Source organism: Silurus aristotelis (genome assembly GCF_946808225.1).
Source record: "Silurus aristotelis genome assembly, chromosome: 3".
In the NCBI taxonomy this organism is placed as follows: Eukaryota; Metazoa; Chordata; class Actinopteri; order Siluriformes; family Siluridae; genus Silurus; species Silurus aristotelis.
The window spans coordinates 26,421,614-26,434,302 of record NC_139576.1 but is presented as its reverse complement, the minus strand read 5'-3'; the positions used below and the strand labels follow the sequence as shown (position 1 = coordinate 26,434,302).

At 38.3% G+C, this 12,689-nt stretch overlaps 1 protein-coding gene across 1 annotated transcript in view; it reads right to left on the bottom strand.

Moving 5' to 3' along the window:
- Positions 1-12,613, bottom strand: part of smarcal1 (SWI/SNF related, matrix associated, actin dependent regulator of chromatin, subfamily a-like 1) — a 13,695-nt gene extending 1,082 nt beyond the window's left edge. Inside the window, exons 1-16 of the mRNA XM_083537505.1 lie at positions 11,919-12,613; positions 10,099-10,453; positions 9,899-9,949; positions 7,953-8,213; positions 7,701-7,751; positions 7,207-7,390; positions 5,748-5,898; positions 5,477-5,638; positions 4,859-4,924; positions 4,497-4,637; positions 3,940-4,158; positions 3,206-3,276; positions 2,880-2,982; positions 1,382-1,564; positions 480-580; positions 86-182 (exon numbers count right to left, since the gene is read on the bottom strand). Coding sequence (XP_083393631.1) covers positions 86-182; positions 480-580; positions 1,382-1,564; positions 2,880-2,982; positions 3,206-3,276; positions 3,940-4,158; positions 4,497-4,637; positions 4,859-4,924; positions 5,477-5,638; positions 5,748-5,898; positions 7,207-7,390; positions 7,701-7,751; positions 7,953-8,213; positions 9,899-9,949; positions 10,099-10,453; positions 11,919-12,155 — 2,433 coding nt within the window. The 5' untranslated portion in view covers positions 12,156-12,613. The remainder of the gene's footprint in view (positions 1-85; positions 183-479; positions 581-1,381; positions 1,565-2,879; positions 2,983-3,205; positions 3,277-3,939; positions 4,159-4,496; positions 4,638-4,858; positions 4,925-5,476; positions 5,639-5,747; positions 5,899-7,206; positions 7,391-7,700; positions 7,752-7,952; positions 8,214-9,898; positions 9,950-10,098; positions 10,454-11,918) is intronic.
- Positions 12,614-12,689: the final 76 nt, after the last annotated feature.

Genomic DNA, 12,689 nt, shown 5'->3' with positions numbered 1-12,689 from the left:
TGTTATACAGGATCCTGTGTCTAAAATTTGCAATAAATAAATACAATAATAATAAAAAAATTATAAATAAATGTCGTCGTCCCACCTTGCTGTGGAAGCTGGCACATTCTGCCTTGTCTGAAATATTGGACTCGGACAAGCCAACCTGTTCTAGAACATTCATCTTCTCCTGGATCATTGGCCTAGAGACATGAAAAAGTTGTGTGTTATTTAGCTGATAAAGAGACTATTCTACTATTTCAAATCCACGTTAAAGTGGTAGTGGTAGCTCAGTAAAACAAAAATATGCAACTCAGTGGGTAAGATGTTGGACTTCTAATCTAAAGGCTGTCAGTTAAATTTACACCACCACCAAGCTGCCACCCCCGGGCCCATGAGCAAAGTCAACTGCCCTGTTGCGTAAAAATGAGATGAGGTGCAACTCGCTCTGAATTAGGACGTCTGCCAAAAGCCTTCAATGTAAATGAAATGTAAATTACCACAAGTAGTCGTCAGCTGTGCCTTTGGCTACCAAGTAGTGAATGTCCACACATCTGGTCTGTCCAATACGGTGCACTCTGTCCTCTGCTTGAATTAATATCTGTAAAATGTACAAAAATCTTTAGGCATACAATAACTAATGAGAGGCCTATTTCAGTGTAATATTGAGATAATGCGGTCTGACATTTTTCAATAGGGAGAAATATTTTTTAAATAAATTCACATTCTGGATTGCAAAAAATGTAAGAAAAGGAGGTCATATAACTATTTACACTGGGTTAGTTTTGTATAGTGACTTAGTGTAATGTTTTTATGATATTCCATACACTGGAATGTAACCACACGCTCAACGTTGAGTCCAACAGCAAGTGGCTATAATGACGTAAAAACAAATTGTTTTGAACATGGATATGAGAAGTACAATCTGGTTTTATGACCAGAGTACCTCAAGAGCTTAGGGCACATTGATGCTTCATCTCAGTAATTAACGAGTGTTACAATTAATGGCCTTAGTATTACAAGACATTAAATCCTAACCTCGGAGAGAAACATATTTCTATGGTCTTGAAATTACACAAATATCTTTTGTCCCTTTCACATTACAGTATTATTATTCAAGAGAAGTACTAACATTAATGACAGTACTTATATCAAACCGAAACTACTAACCCTCAACCTCCCATCATGACATGATGAATTGACAGTTTCATGCAAATTTACACCTTTAGTGCTGTTGCACAATAATCTCATATCACAGAATTGACTCCTATTGTGTTGAAACAGAAGAAATTCCCAACTATTAAGTAAAAGTCACAAAGCCTGTTGGATGACCCACAAAATGCTTATGTGACTACCCCACCTGACTGAATAAAAACTCCCTCCCTCACAGAAGCACACTAACCCCTGGGTTCCAGAAGAGCTCAGTGAAGACGACAAGGTCGGCAGTATGCAGCGTAAGGCCCATGTTGGCAGCTGTGATGGAGAGCACAGCCACACAGCTCTGCTCAGAGAACTGGAACTTCTCGCACAGCTGCTGGCGCTCTGCTGAGGGTGTGGACCCATCGATACGGATGTGACTGATTCTCTGGGGGGTGGAAGAGAAGAGAAATAATTGTAAGCAAAAAACAACAGACAGTCATCTGAGGGGAAAATTAGGATATATTTAAGAGCATAAAATTGATTAATCCGATTAGACAAACAGCATTGAGAGAGTTTATTAATATTTTATTATTTAGTATTTACAGTAATAGGGGTGTAACGGTACACAAAACTCACTGTTCAAAATCAATCAAATCAAATCTTATTTGTCACATACACATACATACAGAGTACGACATGCAGTGAAATGCTTTTTACGACGGTCCGGCATGAGGGAATAAAATGAGGAGAAAAATAAACCAAGAAAAAAAAGAAGGTAGATAAATAAAAAGTAGAAACTATATAAAATATATAAAGATATGTGAAAAAAGGAGTATTGAAGGATGCATATTACAGTAAACAGTAACATTTAAGGTGACTTTTTCGGTACGTACCTCAAGTCACGGTGAAGTATTGGGAAACAAAATTGGTGGCACCATGGTTTATTATTATTATTATTATTATTATTATTATTATTATTATTATTATTAACATTTGTGGACATCTATTGTGGAACATTTATAATTTTTAAACATTTTTAAATAAAATGCTTGGGTGGTTAAATAATATATTAACTGCTCTTTCATTTTATATAAGTAAAATAGAATCAATCAAATTAATGCAATACACTTTTTTAATATTCATTAAATGAGAAATCAATTAAATTTGCACACATTCGATTCATTAAATAAAACGAATAGAACATTTTCATTAAATAGTTTACATTTGTTAGACATCATTTGGGTAATACAGATGTGTGTGTGTGGGTTTTTACATATTTATTATTTTAATATTTAATTTTCTATTTAACTGTTGTGCTTATTTCAGCATACTTTAACAAATGTCTTCCCTTCTTTCCATCCTTCATTCATTCACTCCCTTGATATGCGGAATAGTGAAGATCTTCTACTTTTAAAAGAAATTTTACATTAATACTTATATTATATTGTATTCTATTATATTTTACTGTTTGTATCATTCCATTGTTCTGTGTTTGCTTCTGTATGTAAAACTCAGTTTCAGCACTTATGATTGGCTGTCAGTGTGTTAGAGGGCAACATGCAAAGCTCAAACCAGATAAAAAAAATAATAAAACAAGATATTTGGCCATATTCTGTCTGGTCATTTCTTGATTCTAAAACTGTTACATAAAAGAAATATCAAAAAGGAAAGCTGGGTGTCTGCTCAAAGTTTCTTTTTTTCCCCACCATAATTTTTGTCTCTGGATAAATTTTTGCCAAAACGCCAAACTCCTTTCCTACCTTATCAGTAAGCTCTTTAGTTATGCTGTCCAGGACTCGTCTATGATGCGCAAACACTAGAAACTTCTCTCGTCCACATTCCAGCATGTCTGAAATGTACTCGCTTATAGAAAGAAAGAAAAAAAAAAAAAGCATACATGTAAGGCATGGTAAGTCTGTCAAAAGAAGAAACAGGTAATGATTAACCTATCAAAAAATGAAAACCGAGCATTCAGTATTCAGGCTTTAGATCAGGATGAGTGTAGTGTATCAGAGAGTTTAGATTCTGTTGTATTGATTCAGAATTAATGGGTAATAAAAGTGGAAATGCAAATGGCAAAACTCACAGGATGGCTTTAATCTTGGCCTCTGCTGTGTGGTTAAAGAAAACCAGTAGAGCGTCCTTCTCTTGCTTCTTCTGCAGAAACACAGAAAGAAAGTCCTGATCCACTTACAGGATACCGATAGGGTGCAGACTCTTGGGTATACACTGGCCTACAATTTGTGTATCAGGAGAAATCCTGGAAAATTTTCAGTTTCTATTATATGAACTTACACTCTATGATGTTGCATGAACTGAAATGTGTTTCTCTTTTGTGTGCATCTCAGTCAGAAGTACATTTTCATGTCTGGTTACCACAAAAGTGAAAGCACTAAAAACTGCGTTTCGAATACTATAATTTTAACGACTGGCATGCTGTTCTTTTTTCTTTTTTTAAAAAGAGGGAGAGAGCACACTGAACAAGCTAGAAATGATAGCACTGGCTTAAGGCTAGGTTTTTACATGGAATTAAATAAAGTTCCTCAATTTTAATAAAAGATTAAAATAAAGATGCATGAATGTATGTTTAGGGCAAAAACAAACAAAAAAAAAAATCTGTGTAGTTCCATGTTGCTCACTTTATAAAAGTAAATATAGACTGTATCTGTTGCCATAAACATTTAATCCGCTCCGTATCAGTGAAAACTGAACCACCATAAGAAAGCCACTGACCAGTGGTTTTTGCGTAGTGAACTATTTATAGCACAGCACTGGCATGGACATGGTAGTATGTCTGGTGCTGGTAGGAGTGTCACTCACATTGTGGCATTCTTTTGCGAGTTCTTTGGCTGCGGCCGAAAGTGCGGCTTTGGTACGAGAGTTTATGCCGTCTGTAGTCACGGTGACGACCTTGCGCTGCTTGGCAGGAAGCTGCGAGAGCACGTCGGGTTTTAATCGCCTCAACATAAGACATTCCGCTAACAACAACTTCAATTCAGCCAAATTGGAGGAGCCGGAATAGTCCCAACCCCATGGGAGCTACAGAAAAATAGGGTAGGAGGTAGAGAATATGAGATAGAGAGGGAGAGGGAGAGGGAGAGGGAGAGAGAGAGAGAGAGAAAGAGAGAGAGAGAGAGAGAGAGAGAGAGAGAGAGAGAGAGAGAGAGAGAGAGAGAGAGAGAGAGAGAGAGAGAGAGAGAGGCAAAAACATGGATATGGAATATGGAAAGAGAGAAAGAACACAGATTGAGTGTTTAATTAGTGTATAATTTCATTAATTAGAGCAGTGTTAAACACACCCTATTATAATATTTAACACAGAATGGTGAGGTGACCTCATTTAAGCTGATTAAAGCCCACCGAGGGAAGTACAGTACCTGCTTGGCATCACAATATCTCACTCCAAAATCATGGAAACGAGGAAAGAGTGTTGGCCTCACAGCCAGAATCTGGGTGTAGAGCTCAGCCGGACGCGACATAGCAGGAGTTCCTGACAGCAGGATCACTCTTTTAGCAGCCTGCCGTATTCACACAGCAATAAACGAGGGTCAAATTCTCAATATCAAGATATCGAAATATACAACAAGCGAGCAAGCTAAAAAGCAAGACATTCATTAAGACTTCAGTTCAATTTAGAAGCCTGACTGAGCATAAAACAGCACAAAACCTATAAGCAATAATCTAAACTACTGCAAGTCAGTGAATGTTGCCAGGTGATTAATGGAATAAGTGTTCACACCTTTAGTAGAGGAAGAGCAGCCTTACAGCGAGCGGTTTTAATGTTCTTTAGGAAGTGGGACTCATCCTGTGCACATGTAGAAAGAAAAAAAAATGGGTCAGACATTATCAGGGGATTTTATACAGGAATTCAGACTGTAAATACATGTGGCAGACACGCGGTCATCATCAAATCCATTACATCTAAATTACTATAGAAGACATTTCAGCTTTAAATAAGACAAAAAAAAAAAAAAAAGTTATGAAATTAGGTGATCACAAATAATCAGTATGGGGTTTATTGCAATATTGAAAATTAGTCTTGTGTTAATGTCGCAGATGGAAAATAAATATGCAGGTAATTGGGTCAAATTTGACCAGATTCATATATGAAATATGGGGACACAGGGGACTTTTCAGAAAGAGATTCCTTTTCTATAAAGAACTCTTGAGAGTAGGGACAACGCTAAGTCAAATCACAGGTTTGCATCAATACGTTTCATAGTGTAAACTGTTACAATACTTCTCTATTAATCATTTTTAAACAAAAATGTAAAAGAATCCTCATACCCTATTGTAAACAAATTCTATTCTTTTTTTTTTAAATCACAAGTTATAACAGGAATCCTGGGCAGCATACCATAATTAGCACACCAAACGGACTGGCAAAATTCTGCTTCCCCATCTTGCTAAGCAGGTCGTAGCTGATGATGTTGATGAGACCAGAGCGAAGACAGTCTTTACCAGTCACCACCACGTTAATGCTGTCTGCTGCTACCGAAGGCAACCAGCGTCGGATCGCCTAACACAGAAAAAAAATACACCATCTACATTAAAATAAAACAAGAAGCAACATTAATTGTCAAAAATGACATATTCCAGAGGTTAATTCATGGTCAGTCTAAATTCACCTCGGCCCAGGTAAAGCGTACAGAGGAAGGAGTAACTATCAGCAGTGGCCACTCATTTCTGTAGTAGGCTGCAATACAGATGGCCTGCACAGTCTTCCCCAAGCCCATATCATCAGCCAGGAGCAGACGACCTTCTCTGGACACTGCAAAGCTTTATTTCAAAAGAAAAAACACTTTATACCGTTAACAGCGTCACTGTACACAAACTATGATTATTTATTAAATCATTATACTACCGTATAGTTATTGTTCAAATATTTTTGAGGCAAATTTTCCTCAGGAACAAAATAATCCTGCCCTTCACAACAATCATCAATCTCAAGCGGTGGACATACTGTATTCTTCCTCAGAGACACATGAAGCCATCAGATCTTTTCATTCTGTTGCTCATGAACGGTCATAAAGCATCTAAAGGAACTCTCAGGACAGTGCTAACTGCTCTTTTCTGTATACGTGAGCACTAAGAAAAGCCGTGATTTGCCATGATTCAGGGCAGAGCAAGTTCTGTAGTCATGCATACATAAATAAATGAGCTGAAAGCGAGACAGAAGCTACAATTAGATTTGACAACAAAAAAGAGCATGCTTAATGATGCCTGCTAAGAGCAGTACACATTTATGCTCAAGTTCCAAACATGGGCACTGTTAAAAACCATCAACTAATCATTACTGGGTCACAATTCCACTTTCAGATAGTAAGAAAGACCTTCATAGATCCTGAATACACTCACCTTACACTTTAATAATAATAATAATAATAATAATATTAATAATAATAATAATAATAATAATAATAATAATACACCCACACTATACACCTGTACATTCACGATTGTAACTATTCATATAACAATTATCACAATGTTTAAATTCAATTTGATTAAAGAGTCAGTCTGGATCAGGAACAGCACATCCGGCATCACCGCACTGAGCGCTTGATGGAAAGCCAAGCAACATACTGAGAAAGATGAAGACGGCCCGGTTCCCACCTGCATCACTACACCTGGTTTGAAAATTGCACAGTCAAAGATTTCAAGACTCCACAGTGGATGTTGAAGAAATCGGAGAAGATTAGTCTGGTCTTTTTTTCCCCCGTGAGCATGAACGTTTACACCACACACACACACACACACACCACTCACACACACTTTTTGCCCTCCTGTTGCCTGTTTGAGTTACTGTAACCTTCCTCTGACCAAACTCTCATTCTCACGACGACAGGGCAAAGTTTTACACCCCTGACAGGCAGCCATGTCTCTGGCAAGTGTTTCACTGCACGTTGTGCTGTGTGTGGTTGGCTATTTGACAAATACACTTTTCAGAAGTGCGCACACATTTTACAAATCTGTGAACAGGTACACTTCATTGTAATGTGCAAAAAAAAAAAAAAAAAAACGATGATACAAAGCTCTGCTGCATTATTGCTAAAGTCCAGATGGCAGGAAGTATGTGGCACCTACTTGACACCTAACTGCTGAAACGGCATGAGGCTGCGTGTGAGACTGCTGTCTATGCCCGAGAGATCGGCTTCAGGGATTTCTGGAGGTGTGGAATGGCTTTTCTCAAGCTGGGAAGAGAAGGCCTGGAGCACAGCACGCGGTAACGGTTCGACCTCCACAGAAGAGATGTCGTTTAGAGTCTCCACTGATGACAGAAAGGAGTAACAACAGCTGATTGGTCAAGCAGTGTAAATAAGATGGTGCATAAATTAACAACTTAATATATACTATAAGGGGGTTAACATAGGCAATCAATCAAATGTCAAATTAATATAGAAGTAAGCATTATTAACAATTATGCAAACTGAATTATCTGTAAGACAAATTATCTAAATCTAATTCTATTTTTAATGATTCGGTGCATCGTTTTGATTATTTGGTACTCGCACACTAATCTTTTTTCATTCCTGATTCTTGTTCTCATTAATTTCAAATCAATCAGATACTGTACATACTTAATTTGGCATAATCCTCAAGTAGGAAACTCCATTTCCTTGTCTTCATGTCTTAAAAAAAACACACAAAGAAAGCATGTTATTGTATAGGTTGGGGTTAACATCAAATCTTTTTTTTTATTTTTTTTTTTTTATAATTTCTAAATCCTTTGTAAGAAATGAGCTGTAAAGAATGAACCAATTGATGCATATAATTTTTTGGATTTATAAAAACCAAATTTTTTCGCCTACCTAACCAAAGGTATTACTCACCATAGCTTTTTGAAGGCATCTGTTTAAAGATCCCTATAACATCTGCATGGTATGTAATGTCCACTTCCAGGCGTGAACGAGAAATAAGTGAGCATCTGCCCTTGATTGTGGCCCCAGGCTTCTGCCAGCCCTGGCACAGCTTCATCATGGCCACCAGTGCTGCAGAGTCTTTTGGGCGAATGCTGGAGGCAGATAAATCCAAACCTTCCATGCCCTCCAGAGCCTTCAAAGACACAGAGGGCAGGCCTGCTACCTCCTCCACTAAAAAGAAAAAGGATTTTCTAAACAACATCCTAAATCTAATGATGCTCAGCATTACAATAGAAACAATTAATGCTCAATGTTTATCACCACTACAGAATACAAAAAACTGATACGTGTCATAACATACTGGCATGAATGTCTACCATGATAATGTTATCTTAAATAAACAGATGGGTGACAACGTGTCTTATTCGGGTGCTAGGACAACCACAAGCCAGGAAAAGAGCTAAAATGCACTTTTGAACACGTCTCTGGAACTGTATTGGGAAGAAAATACCCCTCGGTTATTCTGAGCGCAGTGTAATGCTGCTCCGAAATCTCCCATAGGTGTTCAACTGCATTGTGATCTAATGAATGCGAAAGACATTGAATACGATTTACATAAATTTCCTCCTCGTTAAAGCATCAAAGCCCTGTGTATGGAAGTGCAGTCATACTGTAAAACATCCATCTGGATAGACTGTAGAATGTTTCATCATGATGATGGAGATCAGCCAGGCAGACTTTGCATTGTATCTGCAGTGGTCCATTGTGTACTTCAGCAGCAAAAATAGTCTTTTGATTTAAAATTTTTTCCACCTTTACACACACTATATTGCAAAAGGATTTATGGAGACCTGACCAATCACACTTATAAGTGCTTTTTTGCACATCCATTACAGATTCAGTCCGGGGGGATGCAGGTGGTGTTTCAGTTTATTTCAAAAGTGGTCATTGGGGTTGAGGTAAGGGTTCTGATTAGGACACATGAGTCACATCAAGGCATTGCTGTGTGTCTTGCAGGAAGACAATTTATTACTACTATTGTGCACAAAGTTGGCAAAGTGGTCAGTATGAGAGAATTGTACACAAAGCACCAAATTATAACTGCTCTAATACAAGATACATACATTTGTATGGTCCTGTCAAGCAGACAAAAACATGAACATGATGAATAGGGCATCACTTAGGGTGTACTTACTTTTGTTGCCAGCTATTTAGACAATAATAGCTGTATGTCAAGTTGTTTTTTTTAGAGGACAGTAAATCTGTACTGCTGTACAAGCTGCAAAACGACTACTCTAAAATACATACGTTTCATTTCTATACAATCGTCCCTTAAGAAGATTTAATATAATAGCTGCAGAAATGTGTGGGGTGTACTCACTTTTGAGAGATACTGTATATGGACTGTTAAAAGTTAAAAGAAACGTGGATGCTACACAGTGTTAAACATGGCATCCAAACGTTGAGACTTTAGCCTTTCTTTTTTTTCTTAAAATGGTATATTTGTTTTCTTGGTTCTGTTGTGAATGAAATATGGGTTTATAAAATATTCTAATTATTGCAATTTTTTTATTTTATTTAGGTGTCCCAACTTTTTTGAGATTGGGATTTTGGAATATTACCCTTATTTTGGAAAAGACATGCAGTAGACTCTCTGCCGAAAAAATTGAATACTGCATGGCAAAATCGCGCTTGGCTTCAATCCCCGTTCAAATGTGATTATGTAACCATACATGAAAAATTCATTACATTTAGTTGCATAGATCTCTTATATATCTTGTATTTTCGCACTGGTCCACGACGAAGTAAAGATTTTTACTGAATGCAAAAGAATGGAGGTTGTGTAAAATACAAATGGCTTGTATACAAATATTACAATGTATAGAGTCTTCTTTGTACAATGCAAAAAGACCTACTGAGTTGCTTATAATCCTCGAGGCTGAAGTTCCACATCTTTGTGGCAGGATCTGCGACAAAAGCGACAATTATTTAAAGTGGTAGAACCATAATCAAGAGAACAATCAATCACAACCAGTCAATATAAAGTTCAATCTGCACAGCATAAAAGCATTAGTCTTTAAATATGTTCTGAATGCAATATTAAATCAGAGCTCACCATAGTTCCTGGAGGGAATGTTTTTGAACACATTGATGAGCTCTGCGTTGTAGCCAACCTCTACTCTAAAGCGCTCTTCTGAATGAGGAACGCACTTCCCTCGTACACACACTGCAGGCTTTTTCACAGAAACAGTCGAGCCAGAGTCCAGGGGATTGGGTGCCTTCTTGTCTAAAGGCTGGTTGTGTGGCTTTACACTCGCTGCGTAGAAATTAGTAGCCGAGGAACTCGGCTTTGGTTCCGAAAAATCAACAGCACCTTGGGCCTTGGGCTTGGGGGATACAAAACTAGTCGAAGGAGATGATGTTTGACATTCTGTCCTTTTCGGGATTGGAATTGGGTCTATGAGCTTGGTCTGGAACACAAGAGCAAATAGAATACATTATAAATATTATTCTATCTATCTAGGTGTTAAAAAAAAAAAAAAACAATAAAATGTACAGGACAGGACAAGGTGAGTAACCTGTAGTGATGATGTTGACATTTAAACCTGTTTATTTCAAACAAATGAAACAAACCTAACAGCTTTTTGAGCATGTGCTTGTCTGTCCTGCACACAAAATGCTTAGGAGGCCTTGGGTGCCAGACGATGGAGAGTCTCTGGAATTCTTTCACTGGTACTTTGGCAAACTTACATGGCCATTGTTATGCTCAAAGATATTTGGGTCTCCAGGAACAAATTAAAAAACATTCTAGACAATTGTGTGCTCTCAAATTTGTAATAACCATCCTCTGTGTAAAGTCTGACCAAGTTGATCTTATACACAGTAATTTTTAGGGTTTTTTTCAGTATATTTTCAAATAAAAGCTACTCTGTTATTTATTTAGTGATTTTATCGCAGAAAGTCATCACTACAAAGCCCACATCTAATTTCAAATGGTCACTGTCGCTCTTCACAAGAAGTCAAAATGTTTCCATCAAAAGGTGCAGGCCATTTGTTGGTACCTCAAATAATAGGGACTACAGCAGAGGGCAGATCTTTCTCTTACAAAGCTTCATAGTTAGATAATACTTTCAGACACAGTCTCAGTGTTCAAATTGTTGAAAGGTTGAGAACGTTTATTTAGTCGAGCCTTTTGTCAGTAGGGATGTTTGGGGAGGTCAACTGGGATGTATGAGGGCTGTCGTCCCCCCACTCTCACGCATCTCTTATCCCAGAGATCACTCATGTCTGTGTTATCCTCTGGCTCTCCCAGTGTGTCTTGCCACATTTCCTACTTGCACCCTAATCACCCTAATAGTTTTGCTTGGATATAAAAATAAAAAAAATATATTGTGATGATGAAGCCAGATCTACTGGAAGATGTTATAAATGTAAAAGGTTCTCAGGAATACTGGAAGATGTGTGGTTCCTTGTGATTGAGAGCAGCATTCAACTTTCCATCTCTCAAGGAAGGCAGAGTGTCTCAAGCATTTGTGTCACAATAAGGATACTTTATAACCCTTGTTTCTCTCTCAACATGCCTCTGAGGTACCAGTGACCAGCGTTCCTGTCCATTTCTTCTTTTTGTATCCACCTGATTCATCCTGAGGTCCTACCCTTTGATGGAGTTCTCTTCAATTGGAGAACACACTGTGCAGCTGAGGATGGTTCCTTGAATAGGATGATCAGCCTAAAGATCCATGAAGTTAGTAAGCAACGCAAGAATACATTTGGACTGTAATTAATACAGTCTTCAGGCTCATGACTGCACTTTGCATTGACAGTTCTGCATTTAAGCGCCCTTCACTGAACAGTACACCATGAGCTGGCATCCCTGGGACCCTGTTCTCGCAGGCACATTGTTTGTAAGCCACATGCAGCTTGTGAGGTTCCTACCTGTCTCCCACTGTGGGCTCTGCTGCTTGCTGCAGGTTTTGGAGGAAAACTCGGCTTGTACTTTGCATTTCCTACTGCTGCAGGATGTGATTGGGTTTGACATGGCTTGTGTGTTGCAGTCACAGCTTGTACAGGTTGTTGGCTTCTCTGTGCAAGTCTCTCGGCTCTTCTCGCCAACGCTTTCTGTCTGTTCTCCTCGATTTTCCTCTGCTGTTCCGGCGTTAGACTGCTCGACATGTCTGCGGTAATGAAGTCAACTAAAAATATTTCCTGCCTTCAGAATAGTGAGCGGACGACTCCATGCGTTAAGCCAGATTTCACGTTTATAACACATGGATATTATGCGGACATACACCAATCGGTTGGTATCTAAAAAATAATATGCAGCAGCTTTCTCCAACTAGCTTAGCCGGGTTATTTACTTTCTAAATTAGTATTATTTAACCCGCAAATAACGCTAACATTAACTGACTCGTTTGATCAGCAACCCGATTCATGTCCGTGCATTGTGTACAGCAGCTGCCCATCTACGTTTGTTTTTATATTTGCTTCTTCCTGCAGGATGAAGTTTCCAACTTCGACTTCAAACGCGTTGCAGGCGGAAATGACGCAGCTGAGCGCTTCCGGCACCTCAGCGAGCAATACGTCTCCGAGTCCGCCATTTTGGAAAAGGAAAGACTCAGGGAGACGTTCAGATCCAATAGGATAGCAATTCTCACACTTCCCATCCCACTCTAATTTTCACAATCTGAGCTGGAAAGAATATTATTA